General features: G+C 38.3%; 3 protein-coding genes across 4 annotated transcripts in view; 2 read left to right on the top strand and 1 right to left on the bottom strand.

The window, feature by feature from the left end:
* Nucleotides 1–4,101, bottom strand: part of cltca (clathrin, heavy chain a (Hc)) — a 34,597-nt gene extending 30,496 nt beyond the window's left edge. For both annotated transcript variants that reach the window (XM_040150270.1, XM_040150271.1), the window contains exon 1: nucleotides 3,734–4,101. In XM_040150270.1, the coding sequence (XP_040006204.1) occupies nucleotides 3,734–3,775 (42 nt within the window). In that variant the 5' untranslated portion in view covers nucleotides 3,776–4,101. The remainder of the gene's footprint in view (nucleotides 1–3,733) is intronic.
* A 5,178-nt stretch (nucleotides 4,102–9,279) lies between these two features.
* On the top strand, nucleotides 9,280–15,512 carry pdzd3b (PDZ domain containing 3b). The gene is made up of 11 exons (XM_040150273.1): nucleotides 9,280–9,502; nucleotides 11,727–11,754; nucleotides 12,388–12,452; nucleotides 12,552–12,763; nucleotides 12,862–13,066; nucleotides 13,186–13,322; nucleotides 13,618–13,822; nucleotides 13,913–14,109; nucleotides 14,516–14,725; nucleotides 14,849–15,064; nucleotides 15,159–15,512. The coding sequence occupies exons 1-11, from the start codon at nucleotides 9,469–9,471 to the stop codon at nucleotides 15,192–15,194; spliced, it is 1,545 nt and encodes a 514-aa protein (XP_040006207.1). The 5' UTR covers nucleotides 9,280–9,468; the 3' UTR covers nucleotides 15,195–15,512.
* An 889-nt stretch (nucleotides 15,513–16,401) lies between these two features.
* Nucleotides 16,402–18,951, top strand: atp5l (ATP synthase, H+ transporting, mitochondrial F0 complex, subunit g). Its single transcript, XM_040150276.1, has 3 exons — nucleotides 16,402–16,548; nucleotides 17,006–17,166; nucleotides 18,739–18,951. Exons 1-3 carry the CDS (start codon nucleotides 16,497–16,499, stop codon nucleotides 18,835–18,837), a joined length of 312 nt encoding a protein of 103 aa, XP_040006210.1. The 5' UTR covers nucleotides 16,402–16,496; the 3' UTR covers nucleotides 18,838–18,951.
* Nucleotides 18,952–20,415: the final 1,464 nt, after the last annotated feature.

Genomic DNA, 20,415 nt, shown 5'->3' with positions numbered 1-20,415 from the left:
TTGTCAAGAATGGGCACTATGTGGTTATTATATCAACAGAATCAATTTTTAAAGATTACAGACAGTCAGTACCTGGGTAGGGATGGGTATTGAGGACCAGTGTTAAATTGATACCGGTTCCTGATTGGTCAGAACCATAACACCAATAAACTCCTGGGCAGTAGGTGCTATTGATAGTATTTGAAAGTCATTCATTCATTTATTGATTTAATAGACAGATTCAGATATTTTCAGATTGCCTGCTGTTAAACTGTTTCTGTTTAAACTGTTCTATGTATACAGCTGTCCCGAAATAGATACCAAAAAAAAAAAAAAAAATTGATAAAATCCGCATGATACCCAATCCTACCCCCAGGATAAGTATACAAAGTGGAGTGCATAACAAACTGAGTGCATATACTATGTTGTGTGAAAAAACTTGTGAGGTGCTAAAATACATGCATTTTACTTGACACAATTAAACTTCCTTAACTGCAGTTACATTACACTATATAAATGGATGATATATAAAAATGCAAGCGAGGCAAGTTGACCGGATAAGAGTTGACACAAATGCAGAACTTGAGGGAAAGGGAGAGAGAAAGAGAGAGAGAGAGAGAGAAGGAGAAAGAGAAAGAGAGAAGACCAAGGTAAATGCTTCTTTTTATGCTGGCTCTCTACACTAGGTCAAAAAAAAAAAAAAAAAACAATCCTGCACAAAATGTCAATGTGATAATCACCTGGATTTTCTTTTACACTGTTTAACATGAACTTTTCAAGACATCTACATAAACTAGCATCTTAAACGACATATAAATATGAGTTCTTTGAGTTGATTTATGAGACTGAGGGCAAATGAGAGACTGACTAGAAACCAGTCACACAAAAATATTGTCACGTTATCGCCCCAAAATAATACTGAAGCCTAAAAATTGTTAAATGACAAAGCCATTCAGTCTATTACAATAAAGTTTTAGGAATTTCAAAGTAAAGTTTTTTGTTGAAACACAAGTTCAAAAATATAGTTAGGAGAATGAACTGATGGCATGGTGAAAAATTTGCTGATTATAGAAAAAAAAAAAAACATTGTATATGAACCTGCTTTGCTGAGCCTGCATACTGTTAGAAGTGTGTGAGAAATCATGACAGCACCACAATAGAAACCATGAGCTCATGTCAGTTTGATCACTCCAGGATCATGTGACTCTATTGTACCAATAAGCTAACTTCCTTCCTGCTCCCTGGGTGCTCTTGTGAGGAGCCATACCAGCATCTTATAGTACATAAAAAACTGACAGCAAACAAGATTAATGAACAGAATCTTCAGGACAAACCAATCAGAAATAAGACACCACAAAAAGGAAATACATTTGGCATTATTGAGGTAAATGTGGCAATTCATCCAGATGTATATTTTAGGTCATATCATCCATCTCCAATATTATGCATGATTTGCTCAAGTGATGTATGCTTTGAAACATGCATGAAACATGCATCTAGGTCATGCATTAGTGATAGTTGCTGCAGATCCCTTGGGAGTTGATTAAATTACATAAAATGACCTTGTGATGTGCCAATGACACAAATCTGGGAAAGCACACTTCAGTCACAGCTTGGCAGTTCATATCACTGTGAACTACAGTGCAATACAGCAAGTAAGTTGAATAAAATGCAACAAGTTATTGAATTATTATGGAAATATGTACATAAAAGTAAAAGATATCAACAACTATGAATGACAAGAAACTACTTGAAGTTCCATGGGAAATATTCTCGTTCTTTGAATAGAATCTTAGTTAAATTCGAAATCTACCAGTATAATTTTGCTGCAAAAACGTTGTGTCAGGGCATGATTTTACAGACCTTTCCCAACGCTGAAGATAAAATATTAGTTCAAGTGTAATGCACAGGTCACAGTTTAATTCTCCACTTCTGTATGGCTCTCTTTTCACACCCACTCCTGAAAGCAAGATGACTTAACAAAGAACTCAAAAATTCTTCAATAATAATTTCATTGTAACTGTATGCACAAAAGACCTTTGCATAGCTTTGTGAAGTTCAGCCCCCATACAATCCCTTGTGATAGGCCTACATATTAACTAATCAACTTCATTTACATAAACTAAGATGGCAATACAGTGTTGAGCTGCACTGTGATTTAGGTGACTTTTTGAGGAATTGTGAGACTTTTGTTTTCAAAATGAACAGCAAAAAAAGTCTTACAAAATCAATGGACAGCATCCAGCTGATTTAAACAAAAACAGCACCATACTGCACCTATCTGTAAAGAGAGTGATAGTTTCTGTAGGACCAGGAGAGCAAGATTCAAACTTCCACCCTAATGAGCTTTCGCTGAGCAAGATATGGAATATCGTAGTCAAGTCCAATGGTATTGACCTTGACCTCTGACCTCTCTTCAGGGTTTGTGTCTAAACACTGTTACTATTACTAAGTGCTCAGAAGGCACAGGGCCTCTTAGAATTTAAGGAAAACTAGAGAAACAAAAAGAACAACTCAGATCACAAGTAATTTTAGGCCCTAAGATATCTGTCTCATTAGGCTGCAAGGCACAAAGCTGTTTGTGTTTAGGTCAGCCTAGAAAATAAATACAAAGACTGAATAAACACATTTTTGTCTTCAAGCTTGGAGGTAAGCAGATCACATTTCTAGTTTGAAGCTTGACTGAAACACTGAAAAGAACTACGATTTATTCATTACATCTTGAAAGTCAGCACTCCAGACTGAATCCATAAGCATGTTCTACCTCCTAAATCTGACAAACCTGCAGTTTTATTGGGGTTATAGTAAAGGTGTGGCCATTTAAACGAAGAAGCAAGCACAATCCAGATAGTGCTTAGGGCTGCACAATCACGGAAAACACTTGTTTGCCTGCTAGTACAAAAATATGTGACACCACCTTCATTACTGCCGTATCAAGGGAAGAGTTTGCCTCTCAGACAACAGAAGCAGAATTAAACAGAAACAGAAGTCATTCAAAGTGAATGTTTGAGCCTCGGCCAACTTTGGCTAAGTCATTCAACAAGGGTAGCGGGATAGCTATCTGACAAACCAACACACCACATGACCATTTCTACAACCTACCAACGTGACAGCTTCCTGAGGTTGAACTGTCACTTTCAAAGTAATGGGACGATGCATATTTTAATGCATGTAACCGTCATACAAATAACTTAAAAGGGGAAAGTTAAAATATTTTCAGTTTTTATTTAGCTTTCGTGTTACTGTTTGAAGGCAAGTGGTGTACAGTATTAGATTTAATAATGTCAGTTCAGGTTATATGATAATGATTAAGTATCAACTTTATAGTTGTTCTACCAATCAGCTTCATCACAGCACTGACAGTTACCATTTGTACTATAGCAGTATGTACCTCCGAGAAAACGAATACTTCACTCACATACATTTCATGGTCGATATACCTTATAAGAATCAGTTAACACGGCCTTTCTGATAACAACTTGATAGTAATATATATATACCCTCTGGTTTTGTATTGCAGACTTTCGTCATTTAAATCACGAACAAGGGTGGCTAGTCAAAGTGTTAGCAAGAAGGCTAGATGCTAACTAAGATAAACGTCATCCACCCTGCCAAGCTAGTTAGCATAGCTTCGCGAAAGCTAACTTAGCTTGTTAAGACTTTGAAAAGTCTCTGGACCAGTAGGATTCTCGTATTAATTGCGACTGAAAGACAAACTTTACCTAACAATTTAACCATTCATTCATCCACATACCTGCAGGTGCTCCTGAAAGCGAATAGGCAGGATCTGAGCCATGGCGGTTCCTCTCTCACTCTCCTCCGGTTTCTTCTAATGCTAACAAACTACGGCTTCTTCTCTCAGATCCTAGCCGGACAGCCAGGGAGCCTCTATTCTAGAGTCCAAATGAATTAATAATAAGCCTTAATTAAAAATCGCTGTCGGCGTGATGGTACTTTTTTATTTGTCCCTTAACTGTTTACTTGCGGGCTTCCCCTAGCTAACGACTGACTGCCACTACACCGACTCCCTGGACCTGCAATGGCGGTGGAGGTTGGTCAGCAGAGAAAACATCCCGGAAATGGAAGTGCACTCAATAAGGCGGATGGATACGGAGTCACTTTTTTAAAAGTACATTTTGCCGTGTATAAATACTATTTGTGTGGCATATTTACAATGTTTAATATTCTCTTTGAAATACCAAGACACGACACCAGAGTTAGACATAAAATTATATAAGACCAAATGTAAAAGTGGAACTACTTTCTATTCACCCTTTGATTTTTGCCACATCATTCGTATTTGTAAATTAACGTCATTCCTACGCGTGGTACACTTGTTCCTCTAAGCCAATCAGGTCGCTCCAAATAAAAAGCAAAAATGCAACTTTTCCTTGAATTCAACAAGCATCTATTCAACATTTATTGTATTTACATTAGGTTTATATGCTCACCGTAGCTTTTTTTTTTCTTGTCATATGATCATATATCTCCTTGATTTATTTGCCTTGGATCACAAATTGCTATGTATTCAGCACTTTAAATGGATGAAATTTCACTTGGGCTGATGATCTGGGCACACACTGTTTTCAAAATGTCAGTGACAGAAGATCAACGTGTGAATGCAGCACGTGTGTGTATGTGTTAGTTTTCTGTTACATATACTGTAGCATTTATTGTTTCTCGTGACACAAGTAGATGAGTACAGTTTCTTCATACTGACATGGTTGTCCTGCACCAACCATTACAGCATTCAAAGCTTGCATGTAAAGCCAATTATAATGATGCAAGTATTTTCTGAGAGCTAAATTATCTATCTTATACTGTGTTTTTATCCAAATGCAAAAATGAGCACCTGCTCAGGTAATGGTCTCAAGACAATCTCCGAAGTAAGATAATGACATCTTCATCAAAGTCTGTATGCTAGATTTGTGTGTTTTGGTCAGCATCATGCAATATCTGTTGGGTGGAGTGTGCACCCCACTGATCATTTCCTTTTTTTACATCCACAATTTTCTGTTGGCAGAGGATGTAAAGTTATTGCTCAATGTAAAACTGAATGCTGGGAAAGCCATCTCTCAAATAAGCTGACCTTTTAGCAGAGATCTCATTCTGTCGAGCCAGCAATTATGGCCTCTGAAGAAAAGTGTGTTCACAGGAAAATGAGTACATGGTATATGTCGATTACACATCATTACGCCTGAGGAATGCAGTGAAACTTCTCCCTGTAAGGACGCCATAATATAGAACTACTGTGGAAAATAGATCCCTATTTAATAAAGGTTGTGTCTCTATAAAAGGTAGGGAGATATGGGAATATAAGAGATTGCATACTGCAAAAGAGAATACTATTTGATTATACAAATTTTCACTGTGGTATTATCTACTGAATAATAACAGTAAAATTAAGTTCATAATTCTTTAAAAAAAAAATCAAAACACTTGTACGCTCTGCCAGCTAGATTATTGGAAAATGGGATAGAAATGGTGATGAAATTCCCTGTGAAGTTGTTGTTGTTACTTTTATTATTTTCTGTGGTGTCATAACAATGCATTGCCACAAGAGCATCAGTCCAAGAACATCAGAGCCTGGTACAATCCGGATTCTGGATCGTGATCCATCTAGAACAATCCCTTGGCTGAAGCTGCTCAAAACAAAACAAAACAAAACCAAACAAAAGAAAGAAAGAGAGAGAGAAAGAAAGACAGACTGAAACATTTCTCGATCAGATGTTAAGGGGAAGTGTTGGGTTTAGGGTATATGATTTACATAACGGTCAAAAAAGAATTTCTGCTTCATAATCATGCATTAACCAAGTTTTGATAATGTTAAATAATTCTTGAATATTAAAAAAAAATTATTTGAAACTCACCACCAATGTTTTTACTTTATCTGTTAAATCTTAAGGACTATGATTAAACACCCCATTAAAAATACTATATATTGATTTCTGAACAGAAATGGCAACCAATCATGAATGCATAACCAAATCACTGGCTTTGCACTCCAGAGCATAAATGAATGAATTTCTGCTTGAGATTACAGAAGATAGCATAGAGCATAAACAGCAGTATCCTTCTATTTTTTAGGTTTTATTTCCCATCTGGGACAGCTTAATAAAATAACATAGCTACTTGTAAGGTGGACATAAACCTGGACCAAACCAACTATGCAATTTTTTTACTGGTCTATATTTTCAGGGCCAGAGGGTGTAGTGGTCCTGAATGGACCATTCACGCTGCTGTTGCCATGGATTCACAGACCGAGGAAAGACAAGACACAGACACACACAGAGAAGCCATGTGTGTCGTGATAAAGAGTGGCCTTCGGACTCTCTGCAAGGATGCCACACAGCCCTGCTGAGGTTGAAATTAGCCACATGCTCCATGCAAAACGAAGGGCAGCGCTGGTAGTTCTGCAGCCTTTGCACTTATCTTTTTCTTATAGACTCTCCAACATGACGTCCCTATCTCTCTTTACTGTGGGTCATACCCTGAAGCTCAGCGAGGAGTGTAGTGAGGTCCACAGAGCAGCAGCCATGCCTGGACTTGAGATACAGAATGTGTAGCAAATGGGATGAAGCTTACAAAAAGGTAACTGTGTACTTTACAGATTATTGACCGTTAGTACACTCCAGTGCTTTGGCAAGGACTTAGTCACAGATGGGAGCTCTGTGTCTTCCTGAGGCTGGGAGGATTCCATCAGGGATGACTGAGAGGGGCTGACACTCAGATCCGGAACCAGGATTGAAAAGTCCCATAGAGGCCCTATTGCCTCTTCTGCTCTCTCCCTCTCCTCTTTCTCCCTCTATCACTCTCTCCGATCCACTTTAAGTAGACAGAGGTTAGGAGAATGTCATCACACTAACATACTGGATACACATACTCTTTCTTTTAATCCCACAATTTATATAAACTTTACAATATATTCTCTGTCTATGTGCTAAGTTAAACTATAATAAATCCTGATGCTAAATGAAATGCACATTGTAGAATCATGACTAATATTCTCAATCACCATCATTTCCTTTCATTTGCACAATACTCTTCAGTGACATGCAGCATATTGGAGCCTAACCTTTGAACACCAGCTGAGGTGAAGTTACTAATTGACTGTGTGGGGGCCTTTGCTCCCTTAAAGCAGGTGGAAGAATAGTTTGTCATTGGCTACACACACCAGTCTAAGGGGAAAATAATTTCAGTCCAACAGAGTCACATGATCTTAAATCTAAGATCCGGAGGGTGAATTGCTCAGATTTTGGGCCTGTCGTTGTCTTTCCATTTTGGTTAAATGTTTGAGTCTGCTGCCCTAATCCCAGGATTCAAAACCTACAGTAGGGAGGTCAAACCTGCTTTCCCAAAAAATAAACATATACATATTGACTTGTAATAAATGCTACAACATGATCAAATAATAACAAATACAAATAATCTTAGACTCTTTAATTGGAATTATATGCCATTTCAATAAATAGGGTAAAACTGTTTTCAGTGCAGACATTTTTTATTTGGATTCTGTTGCCATCTAGTGGAGGCTTAGACATTGTCGACTTCACCTAGATACGATTTAGTTGAAGTGGGTTGTATCAGTTCTCATGTTCATATCAGTGTCACAATTATTGAAAACCTTTGGTGCAGTTAAGTGCAGTTTTTAGGTTCATAGTTTTTTGTTTTGTTCTAAATCTCTCACAAACCCATGCTGTATGGACAGTACACTGAAAGAGTTATTGGTCGCTGTAATCACTCTTCCTCTCCATAATGGACAGGCAGTGATCCCTTCTTAATGCAATTCCAACACAAAAGATGGGGAAATCACTGCCCATCTGCTGAAATTAAGAATGCAATGTTGCACTGGTGTAGGACTGTGGATTTTGTCTCCCATCCCATCCCAAACTGTGTCACTAAAGCAACCTCTTCACTGCCAGTATGTGCAGAGGGAGCACTCACAATGACTAAAACCTCTTTCAGCATGCATATTGGCTTGTGAGTACTTTTTGAAGACATGCTTAAAAAGTGTGAACCTATCCTTTGTGATTTACAGCACTTGGAAGTACTTTACAAGATGATGTATGCACAAAAAGTGTGTTTAACTCCTAAAGAAAAACAATGCCAGGTGGCTCTTAAATAGGAAACTTATTGTTAAGGAACAGCAGAGGTTTATTCACATTCCCCACAGTGCCATATCTTTGACAGTAGAACACGCTGAAGTGCCACATGCTGAGTCTCTAATACCATGTTCTTGCAGAAGGTGACACTTGGTAGTCTGTATACTGGCAAACTTCTCTAGTTCTGTGTCTTTGTGACCAAATCCATGTATACAGTACTTCCCTTAACCAAAAGCGCTTTTGTTGCCTAAACCTAACCACACGTGGACCTACATACATGAACATGCACACACAGTCCCACAGTGACAGCGCTGTGTGGATAAAAAACCTATCAAATATACCATAAATGCTGCTCGTACTAGTAATAATTATCAGTTCTCAAAATAAAACCTTCTAGTTCAAACAGACATGCATATACTCTCACTGCCTAAGTTCATGGGAGAGACACAAGTAAGTAAGAGGTCATGTCATGTACGTGTGTGTGTTGGAAAGTGCGGTTTATGGTTTTGGGTTATTACGACTTGTATTTGGTCAGAAATTCCTTAATAAGTACCAAGTAAAATCTGGAGCATATATGCCTTTTTGCATGTTAAAAAAATGTTTTTACCAGGAATGTCAGTGCATAATGAATACATATAATCTGTTGATGGTTTATTATTTTGTCTGCTTTGAGGTTTGAGCACAGAGAAAAGCACACTGGAGTTGAGCGTCTTGACTCTTGAGTTTGTTTGAACACTAAAGATGCCGGAAGTCATAACTTTAACCTCATATCTCCTGTAACAATTCACCCAGAGACATATGAGGGCTGACTGTTGAATGCTGACTTTCTAAAAAAGTATTTCTTTTATAGAAGCCTGGAATCCTGCAGGTAAAATTAGATATGATAGATAAAAAGGTTTCGATTCATTCCTCCTTCATCTTTACTCTGTGCTTCCTGTCAATCAGTTCTTATTCATGCTCATCATATGCATCAGCACCTTCCCTTCTGCTGCTTTGATTTTTCTATTGGAATGCTGGTCTGTTTGTGCAACTTGTGACAAAGCTTTGGCCTTGACACTAACAGTCACTTCTGGATGCGATTCTCATGGGAACAGGAACAGGAACAGATACAGTATACACACATGCACAGATAGCTGTAACTTCTCCAGAATAACAAGATGAAAGTCCTTTATTGAGACAGAACAGTAGGGAATGATCATGTTATCTTGTTACTTACAATGTTATGCAGATGTTACAAGAGATATGTGTGCTCAAAATTTCACACACAGATTAAACATTAAGCTTGGTGTCCCCCTCATGGGGAGGAGTCTGTCTGTGGTCAGAATAAATCTTTGGTCATACAGGACTCCCACTGTCACATCCCTCTGTGTGGGTGACTGCTGACCTGATGGGAAAGAGACACAACATGAGATCAAGTACAGGTACCAGATTCAGAGCTTTTGAAATTTTTTAATCTTAATTTTCCAGCTATCTTATATGTGTTGTCATATAAGATGTTGTCCTTGTTGGACAGTATATTTGATTATTTTTCTACTTTTTTATTTTGAAATTGTATGTCCTGTATGTATGTATGCCTGTGCCATGTTTGTGTTTTGTTGTGCTCCATACATCTTGTGAAATATAGATTTTAAATAGAACACTTCAATTCTATACATTCTCTTGATGAACAAATTCACCTAATTGTTTGGATAGTGCTCCCAAATGTTTGTAAAAGTGACATCTTTAAGTTGTGATCATCAACAGACCCAGTTGAGCATCAGCCTTTGTGTGTAACCAGAGGACCACTATGTCCTAGAACATTAAAAGAAGGTTTATGGTGGGGAAAAGCAAACATTGATCCATTAACTGCACCGAAGTGCCTGTGGTATAAGCTATTCAGGAGAGAGGCTGCTTGGCCACGTAGATGTGATTTAAGAGATGGATTTCATCCTGGAGCAGAGAGTTACTAAGGGTGCTGTTGATCACTCACATATTCTGTGGGTCACATTATCATAATAGTTTGTTTTTGTTTCATACTGTGTCAGAGTAGAAAGGACTCTGTGTCACTGACATGATGAACCACACAGATAAGCAGTGTTACAGATGAGAGGACAGGCTTAGGATGGCTTAGTGTGTCAGTTGAGGACATTTTCATGCTTCCTAAAGGCTAAGGTGGGGAGAAAGGTTAACCATCAGTAAATTATAAATTTATTTCATTCTATTTTTATTCAACCTTTATTTCTATAATTTAGGTGAGCTGAGAATATATGGTCTTTTATGGCAAAGTCCTGTTCACAATTTTGACGAGCAAAACAATCAAAATAACAAGGACAGGCAGAGTAAATAAATATAACATGGTACAAGGTCAGTGAAAGGTGAAATTGCAGGCTAGTTCCACTAGTCCACTGCACTAACAGCAAAGGCAGGTTTTCCTGGATCAGTTCTGGCTCAAGGCTGCTGCAGCACCAACCAGTTCCTGGAGGGAGTTAAAGTGTGGGCCAAAGTGCCAGAGCAGCAAGGATGAGATATACAATGGCAACTGAACGAGGAGTCTGAGACCACTTATTGTAAACCTTTATCTTTGCAACTGAAGAATTCTAGTTTATTTTAATGAAGTACTAATCCAAGCTAAATGCATCTTGCAGTGCAGTAAAGGAGGGTTGTAATTTCTCTGGGGCTAATTGGACAGAATCAGCAACACAGCATAAAACTGTATCCTCTGCGTAAATATGAATTTTACACTCAGACACAGAGGAGAAAACCTCATCTATGTAAGTGATGAACAGGACAGGATCCGAAATGGATCCCTGGGACACACCCTTGGATTTTGGTTAAGAATTAACGAAAATGAATGAACTGTTCAATTAATGAGTCAACCATTTATGTAAGAGAGATGTTTTTTAAACTCATGAAGTGACAGCAGATTTTGCTCAAACAGCAATGACACATTGTTCATGATGGCACAGATGTGTCACGTGGGAAAAGGCAATGTGTACCAGAATGTTTAGTATGTGAACAATGAGGTCTTTTTTTTCAGGGACAAAGTATCTATCAGTCAGTATCTTAGTTGTCCTGATAAATAATCCTACTCAATCTTGCTGCTCAAAGTAGATTCGTAAACAATTAATGTAAAAATGAAGCTTTCCTGCCTGATAGTTTTTGTGCCAGATCCTGCCAAATTTTGATTCTTTATCCACCACATTTTCAGTAGACATGGGCAACTTTAAGGTTTTTAATGTTCTTTAATTCCCTCCCCCTTTTTAGAAAGGCCAAAGACTAAAGATAATCCCATAAAGTCAAACCCTGTTTTATGGTGCCTACGCTGATAGTCATAGTCAGTGGACTTGTCATCCAAGACTCAAACACCAATCTTACTGTTAAGCTTATTTTTCACAGTTTAGTAGACAGAACCACGCAGATGTTCACAAGGCTGTAAGTTCAAATTAATATACCATAATGTGATTTGTAAATAATTATCATGTGTGGTTTGTTTTGCTATGCTGCAAAATTTGATCTGGGGTGTGTGCTATCAATACAGATTGTAAATTATATTGGAAACATTATCACATGTTATGATCAATATGTTAAATACAGCATGTATGGAAATGTGTAGGTACAGAATTATGCTGCTAAAGCCATTCATATTGTATGATTTTTGTTTTCAAGGTTTGGTGGAAATGATAGGCTTGAAAGAGTAAGTCTGCTTTTCAATTAATCGTTTGCACCAGTGTTCATGAATTTTAAAATACCCTTATTATTTCAATGTCAGTTCAAACTTAAATGTGAACACTATACTGCTACTATGTATAAAAATGATGTTAAGATAATCAGGCACAATATAGATCAGAGTTGGACATTTAGCCTGAAAAACAAAATTACAGTATTCATGTCTGCCCAAACCAAAATCATATTAATGTAGAATACATACAGCTTGACAGAAATTTGAAAAATTGTATTTAACTTGACTTGGCATTCTGACTTTTAGAATATGGTAACTTTTATGCCTTTGGGCCCAAGATAAAGTTATTATTGTCATGGTAATGGTGAGGTTGTGCAATTAATATGCACCATTAATATACACTAAACATTGTAATGTAACTGTAATTGATGCATTTGATTGATTAATCAATTGCATAAGTTAATCATTAATCAAAATTTCAAAAAACAAGCATGGAATTTTTACTGCATAATAAACTTAAAGTTTAAGTAGATAAGTTTGGAGGGTCATAAACAGAAAGAAGTTTACTTTTACATACCTACCAAGATGCTAAATCTAATAGTCAGTAGTAACTCTGAAGTTAAATGTCTCCCATCTCTGCTTCTGCAGGAAATTCACATTTAATCCTAAAGAGGGAATAGACAACCCAGTGATGGTGATCACAGACGACGCAGGTATCCTGCATACACAACAAGTCTAACTATCTTGAGTGTGTCCAAACATAAGGAAAGTCTTTTCTGTATGACAGCACCTTTCTGTCTCTTCCTGCTCAGCCTCTGTGCCGACACCCAGCCCACGTTTGTGTGTTCTTAAACGAGAGGAAGGGGAGTCCTATGGCTTTCATTTGCGAGTAGAGAGGGGGCGCCATGGTCACATTATCAGAAATGTGGTGTTAGGGGGCGTGGCGGGCTGCAGTGGCCTTCAAGATGGAGACAGGCTTCTGGAAGTCAACAACTGCTATGTTGATGGTGTTCCTCACCCAGAGGTAGGAAGATCTCCCAACATTATTAAAAGGACAGACACCTCTCTGATTGACTCAGGGGTTCTCACTGGATCTATTGTGCTTCCATTTTTATGAATAAGGTGGCCAGGAAGATAAAGCTAAGTGGACACCAGTTATGCTTATTAGTGTTGGATGGTGAGGAGTATGAGCAGGCTGTGTTGCAAGGCCAAGACCTCCGAGGTCTGACCAGAGCACACAAGGGCGAGGGCTGTAAACCGCCAAGACTCTGCCACATCACCAGGGATCCAGTCTCAGGTCTGGGCATCAACTTCACTCCCATGGAAGGTAAAACTTATTCTGGTAATCACAAAATAGTCCAGGGTTCAAGATTAGATGTCTAAAAGACCTAAAGTTGAAGACTGTGCAGTGACATTCACTCACTCCTCCTGTTTTTTGCTCCGTAGGAGAGAAAGGTTGCTTCTCTGTGAGCCTGGTTACAGGAGGTTCAGCAGAAAAGGCAGGGGTGTGTAAGGGAGATCACCTCGTGTGGATGAATGGAGCAACAGTGTCCGACCTCACGCACTCTGCTCTCAGCAGGATGGTACATAGTCAGCCTGTTTTTATAATAACTTGTAAGGTATCTTATTAAAACATTACAGGTTTTGACATGAGAAAGTAATGCTAAGATATTTCTAATGAAAATAAAAAGTGAGTTGGAGTATTAATATTTGAACTAAAGCTTCCTTAATCAAACTTTTAAAAAGTACGGTCAGACTGCTCTCTTGCTGAATTTCTCCAAAAATGTTTATTATTAAAAAGAGCACCTACCCAGACAATACAGGAACAAGATTTATATCCAGCCTTGTCTAGCAATAATAAATAATGTTTTGCTGTAGATGAAAAAATGTGGCAATCACATCACCATCCTAGTGATTGACAGTGAGAGTGAGAAGAACTACAAACGACAGAGGATGCCTATCCTTCCCACCATGGCTGTTCCACATAACCTGCCTTATAGGGCCAGAAAACTCCACCTGGTCTCAGGGCCTGAAGGCTACGGCTTCCTCCTTCGGCAGGAGAGGGCACCATCAGGACGCATGTGTAAGAGACAAAAAGAGTGCAAAGCTCAAACACAACCATCCGAAGCATTTAAGTCTTTCAAATAAATTTCTGTGTATTTTTGAACAAAAGCTCATGTTCTGCGTGAGATGGACAGAGGCAGTCCAGCAGAAAAGGCAGGTATGCAGGACGGAGAGCTGCTGCTGGAGATCAATGACGAGTCAGTGGAGACACTGACGCATCAAGAGATTGTGGACAGAGTGAGACAGAGTGGTCAACAGGTTTCCTTCACCACCATCACTTCCAAGGGGCTAGAGTTTTTTACCCAGGTGGGCTACACCAAGCAAGTACATGTCTTTTTAAAAACTATTTTTTAAGTTTTAAAAAGGTTAACAGAGTACTGGACAACTGTACTCGAGTAAAAGTACGGTTACTTTACTTTTATTTTTTTACTCGAGTAGAGGTAAAATTTCTTGTGTAAAAATGTACTCTGATGGGACGTCAGTTGAAATGTACTCTGAGTAAATATTACTCCGTTACAATTTGAAGGGGGGGGTGGGTAAAAAAATATATTGTGATAATCTTGTTATATGAACTATTGCAGAACTAAATTAAATAACGTCTTTAGGCCACAAGATAAAGACAAGGGGAAATAATGAAATGGGAGGCCATATCTAAACATAATTCTCATCAAGATAAGGATTAGTGTTTCTATTCTTTATTTTGTTTCTGCAGTTGGGTCTATCACCTCTTCTCTTCTGTGAGGGTGATGCAGCTGAGAAAGAAAAGGAGAGCAGCGTACCAGACTCTGAAGCAGAGAAGTCAGTGCAAAATGAGATGGATGGCTTATGCAAGCCTAGACTGTGTTCTCTCCAAAAAGGCCCTTTGGGGTTTGGCTTTAATCTGAGTTGCATCCCACACAGTCCAGGGACAGTCATCAGCCAGGTGGGTGATGAAATTTTGTATTTCACTTAGTCAACATTACCTTGTCACTGAGGCACAAAGAACAAGAAGAGAGCAGTCTAGGATAATGTGTTTTTTGTCAAGATTTAGCTTTTTCTCCTGTAGGTGGCCTTTGGTGGCTCTGGGCAGAGTGCAGGACTACTAGTGGGCGACGTGGTGATGGAAGTCAATGGACAAAATGTGGAGGAGAAATATCTGGAAGATGTGGTTATGCTTGTAAAGGAAGGAGGACATTTTCTTTCATTATTAGTCGTGGATAAGACTAGCTATAACAACATGAGACAGACTGACACACCAACCAGAGATGTCACTGACAGTGAGGTAAAAAGATTATATATACTACATAATCTGTTTACACATTTATCAGTTTAATGATGTACACTATCTTTACCATATCATCTTATTTATATCACAGCAGGAGGAAGAAAACTGTGAGATATCATCTTTGTGAGCAACAAAGATAGATAATTGTGAAGACATTCCCCCATACCATATGTCTACTGAGGACACGACAATTCAAACTGAGCTAAACAAAAAAAAAAAACCTTAAACCTATATTATTATTAGAAATTGTGAAATCTAATAAAACTATTATGATTTAGAAAATGAACAGCTGGAATTTAAAGTACGGAATATAAATGGGGAAAAACATTGGTATGACCCTTAACTATGTAAAAAAAAAAAAAAGAAAAGTTAATTGTATTGTAGTGAGTGGAAGAGGAAGATGTGTTTTATGTACTACTGTATGTATAAAACAAATAAAATAAAATGTTTGTTCTTGACCGCAAATATTGCAGTGACGGAAAATACATTTGTTGTTCTATTGTTAACATTTTTACTTGTAATCTTACCTATATTTCGTTTGCTATGTTGAGCTCCCGAAAATGACATAGCCGAATGCATTATATGCAAACACATAAAAGGGCTGCGTGAAAAATGTGTGAACACACGACATTATAATTATGACTGGCGATGTGCAAGATTGCGCTAATGTTTTAGAAAGACTTATGTAGCCACAGCTGAAAATTTACATTCAACTGATCCGGCCAAATAGAAGTCAAATAGACCATTTGGTGACATCTTGGCTGTGATGGATGGATCTGATGATCATGCCCTGGGGTGACATGTACTTTCTCCAACCTAAATATAGTCTGTTGGTTTTTACTTTTATCCATTTGCCAGTTATGTGTCCTGGAAAGGTGTAGGTGACCCAAAAAGGGACTCATAAATCTTCTTAGTGAATAGCCAACGTTTAAACCTGGATATATATTTTAATAAAATATTTATCACTAATACACTCACTAAAAGGCACTTTTATCCCTATTTCTCCAGTTAATGTTCCTACTAATTATCTGTAGCCTATGTAACGATGTAACCAACCATTAAACAACAAACAATACGATTATGGTCTGATTCACTGCACCCTCTTGTGACCATATGGCAAAAATGTAGCCTGTGCATTAGTTTTTAAACTCTAATTAGCTATCAACTGTTGAATTCTGTAACTGAACCGTAAGGTTAAACACTGTAGCGAGAGTGAGAATCAAATTATATTGACATTTTGAAAACGTGCAAATGCTGTGCCATTTAATTATGTAAACCATAAATGTACAGGAAAGTCTTACGTTGGAGCAGGCTGTTTTTAGGCAGGCAGCTGTATGGTCAGCTGTAGTCGCGGGTCCTTTTACTGGAGGTGACATTCAGTCGGCTAGCAGGAAGAGGGGGAGCAGTTAGCATCGACAAAGACTTCAACATGGCGCAGGCAGTGCAAAAGTTGGTCGCTAAAGTACCTACGCTGGTCGGCGGTAAGTCCACATGTTGTATAATTATAATATCTAATAATGTATCAATAATGGGGAACTGAGTTGTAGGTAGGGTTAACTTTATTGACAAGACGTAGCTAGGCCGTCGCTGTCAGTTGCACCGTGACCCAACCATCAATTGAATGAAGTGGATGTAACATTGGCTAATGCTGTCTAGTGTAGAAAACACTTAATTGACATTTTACTTTCCTTTCATCTAAAATTATGTGACTAGGGCAGAACTTGTTTTGTGGCTAGCTAGCACGGGTGATTTGTATTGTTTACACTCACTGAACATTATCCATGCAGCTAAGTAGCTAATGCTACCAGTCAGCATGTAGGGAGCTCTGCTGCAGCTCAAAGCCAACTTTAGCAGCACTAAAGCAAAGTAATACCAGAGGCGTGCAGTGTGTATATATATATATATATATATTATATATAATTTTTTTTTCTCTTTTAGCCGCTGTCACCTACTCCAAACCTCGGCTAGCAACCTTCTGGCACTATGCCCGTGTTGAACTTGTCCCCCCTACACCTGCCGAGATCCCCAAGGCCATCGAGGGGGCCACAAACCTCATCAAGGGTTTCCAGACTGGACGTCTCAGTCAAACCACAGTGAAGGTGCGTGTGTTACCGCCAGACAGACTTTGTTGTTTGTTTGTTTGTGTGTGTGTGTGTGTGTGTGTGTGTGTGTGTGTGTGTGTGTGTGTAAAATTATATTGAAAAAGCATCTCTTTTTGGTACACGTTCAGCAAATGATGTTGGATTATAAAATGACATTTTTTGTCAGTCTCCAATGACATACCACATCATTAGAAATCTCAATACAAGCATCTAAATTGTCCGTTTGTGTGTGTCACGTGCTGATTTTAGACTTGGTTCTCAAGACGTCTGTCTCCTAGATTTGTGGACAAAACACTAAATCAAGTAGCTGTAGGCTACATTTAAATTAAGAAGAAGTGAAGAATTTCTGATGTCATGTTAGAATAGGAAACAGCTTGAATGCTGTGTTGCAATGAGGGTTTGATTCTCAGGGTTAACTGTTAACAAGTATGCAAGTTGTTGACCAAAAGTGTTTTCTTCAATTGTAAATGTCCTATATTTTAAAGGTTTAGCAAATGTTCACCATATTACACACTTATCCCAAGTACAATCTAGCTGTGCAGATTGTTTTAGATTGATTTGCCAAAGTTGTGAGTGATCCAATGTTACCACCATAATGCAATGTTGGTGAATAGAGTTTTTGTTTTTGTGACACTTGCAAAACAGAAAAATAACATTGTATTATTGAATTGTATTTGGAAAAAATGTTTTCAGAAAGAATGTCTTCTTCACTGACTACTCACTGAAAAGTTTTTTTAAACTTCAATTAAAAAATAGTTTTCCAATGAAAACTATGGATGGGGATGGAAGCCAAAATCTCAGCAATACATCTCACAAAACTTGAGCAAATCAACTGAAATGATAGAGAGTTCTTGTATACTGACCCTTTTTTTTAATAAAGATTTTTACATAAAGCTTCCAACCTTGCAAAAATGCTAAAAAATCTAGTGAAAACAGTGTGGTGGTTTCATCAGTATTATGGATATGCGTGGTTAAGCGACTAGACGTTGCTGCCCTCGCTAGTTGGGACCGGAAATACAAATGCATCCGAGATGTTATGCAGCCACCCGCAAATTGCTAGGGCTGTGCCCCAGCAGACGGCAGCTCCTCTCTCCCCGCGCACGTAACAGGATGTTGTAAACCAGCCAGCAGCAAAGTGGGACAGATGACATTTTGTAAAACCAGAGGGGTTTGGCAGTATTTTGATCTAGATAATAAAAATAAAGTTGTATGTAGGCTTTGTCGGAATAAACTTGCATACAACCACTTGACCTGAGCGATGCGTAAATACTGCTATATATTTTTTGGACAGTGTTTAACCTTATTGATTAAATTGTACTCAATTTTGACTTTGAGTGTTTTCTTACTTTTAGACTAGTCTATATTTAAATTTCCATTTAAACGAAAGGGAAATCAGTTGTTAGGAACATCCTTAATTAGTATTCTCTTTCCACTGTTCTATGCTAAACAAATCCACAAGGAAAACAGTGACAGTAATACTGTCATCAGTGGCTAATACCACATTTTGCTTAATAAGTTTCTCCAGAAACAAATCAAATTCAAATTTTTTTTTTCCCTCTTTCCTCACAGGATGCTCTAAGGAATGGACTGGTGGCCACTGAGGTGTTGATGTGGTTCTACATAGGAGAGTGTATTGGCAAAGGAGGCATTGTTGGTTATGATGTCTGAATTTTGAACTGGCATGTTTTTTTTTTTGTTTTTTTCTCTCCTCTTGGGCGTTGTATGCTCCTGCAAAATTCCTGGGAACTAATAAACAGATGTCTATTGTTAAAACTACAGTGATTTTTTTCCTGACTCCTTGCTTTTTTTGTAATGGATTACTGTTTGCTTATACAGTGCTATGAAAAAGCATTTGCCCCCTTCCCGATTTCTGTTTTTCACACTTAAAAATGTTTCATATCAAAGAACAGTTCATTTAAGCCAAAGACAACGTGAGTGAACAGAAAATGCAGGTTTTAAATGATCATTCCATTTATTGAAGGTAAAGAGTTATTCAAAACCTATATCACCCATGTGAAAAGGAATTGTTCCCTGAACCTAATAACTGGCTGTGCCACCCTTGGCGGCAACAACTGCAAGCAAACGTTTGCGATAACTGGCAATGAGTCTTTCACGTCGCTGTGGTGGAATTTTGGCCCAATCTTCTTTGCAGAATTGTTTTAATTCAGCCACATTCGAGGGTTTTTGAGCATGAACTGCCTGTTTAAGGTGATGCTACAGCATCTCAATCGGATTTAAGTCCGGGCTTTGACTCGGCCACTACAAAACCTTCATTTTTCTTGAGCAATTCAGGGTTGGAGTTGCTGGTGCATTTTGGATCACTGTACTGCAGCATAACCCAAGTGTGCTTGAGCTGGAGGTCACAAACTGACAGCCGGACATTCTCCCTCAGGATTGTCTGGTAAAGAGATTCATGGTCCCATTAATTACAGCAAGTCCTCCGGGTCCTGAAGCAGCAAAGCGGCCCCACACCATCACACTACCACCTCCAAGCTCGACTGTTGGTATGATGTTTTTATTGCAGAACTCTGTTAGTTTTACGCCAGATGTAAGAGAGTTCCACTTTTGACTCTTCAGTCCACAGAATATTTTCTCAAATGTTTTGGGGCTCATCAAGATGTTTTTTGGCAAATTTCCAAATTTCCTCCGTTTGTAGATGATGCCTCTCACTGTGGTTCTCTGGAGTCCCAAAGCCTTAGAAATGGCTTTGTAACCCCTTCCAGACTGATAGATGTCAATGACTTTGCTTCTCATCTGTTCTTGAATTTCTTTAGATCACGGCATCAAATGCTGCTTTTCGAAATCTTTAGGGCTACTTCACTTTGTCAGACAGGTTCTATTTAAGTGATTTCTACATTCAAGAGGTCTGGCAGTAATCAGGCCTGGGTGTGGCTTGTGAAATTGAACTCAGCTTTCAAAAAAATGTGGTTAATCGGTGGATTTATTAAGGGGGGGGGGTCGTTTTTCACATAGGACCAGGTAGGGTTGGATAGCTTTTTTTCCCTTATTAAAAAAAATCACAATTTAAAAACTGCATTTTTTTATGTACTCAGTTTATCTTTGTCTAATATTAGAATTAGTTTGATGATCTGAAACATTTAAGTGTGACAAATATGCAAAAAAAGAAATCAGGAAGGGGGCACATACTTTTTCACAGCACTGTATGTCAAATGCAGGTTTATTAAAACCTTTCGTTTTCATATAACCTGCATTTATTTGACACATGTCAGTGTACAGCCAAAGGAA

The sequence above is a fragment of the Xiphias gladius genome, chromosome 17, assembly GCF_016859285.1.
Source record: "Xiphias gladius isolate SHS-SW01 ecotype Sanya breed wild chromosome 17, ASM1685928v1, whole genome shotgun sequence".
Classification (NCBI taxonomy): domain Eukaryota; kingdom Metazoa; phylum Chordata; class Actinopteri; order Istiophoriformes; family Xiphiidae; genus Xiphias; species Xiphias gladius.
Note: the sequence above shows the minus strand (reverse complement) of the source record. Positions and strands in the feature narration are given on the sequence as shown.

Excerpts from the sequence above, each read along its gene's own strand:
- pdzd3b (XM_040150273.1), top strand. The coding sequence starts at position 9,469 with ATGGGAAAGAGACACAACATGAGATCAAGTACAG. Across the intron at positions 12,764-12,861 it reads ATGGTGTTCCTCACCCAGAG|GTGGCCAGGAAGATAAAGCT; the intron begins GTAGGAAGATCT and ends TTTATGAATAAG. Across the intron at positions 13,067-13,185 it reads CAACTTCACTCCCATGGAAG|GAGAGAAAGGTTGCTTCTCT; the intron begins GTAAAACTTATT and ends TTTGCTCCGTAG.
- atp5l (XM_040150276.1), top strand. The coding sequence starts at position 16,497 with ATGGCGCAGGCAGTGCAAAAGTTGGTCGCTAAAGTACCTACGCTGGTC. Across the intron at positions 16,549-17,005 it reads AGTACCTACGCTGGTCGGCG|CCGCTGTCACCTACTCCAAA; the intron begins GTAAGTCCACAT and ends TTTCTCTTTTAG. Across the intron at positions 17,167-18,738 it reads TCAGTCAAACCACAGTGAAG|GATGCTCTAAGGAATGGACT; the intron begins GTGCGTGTGTTA and ends CTTTCCTCACAG.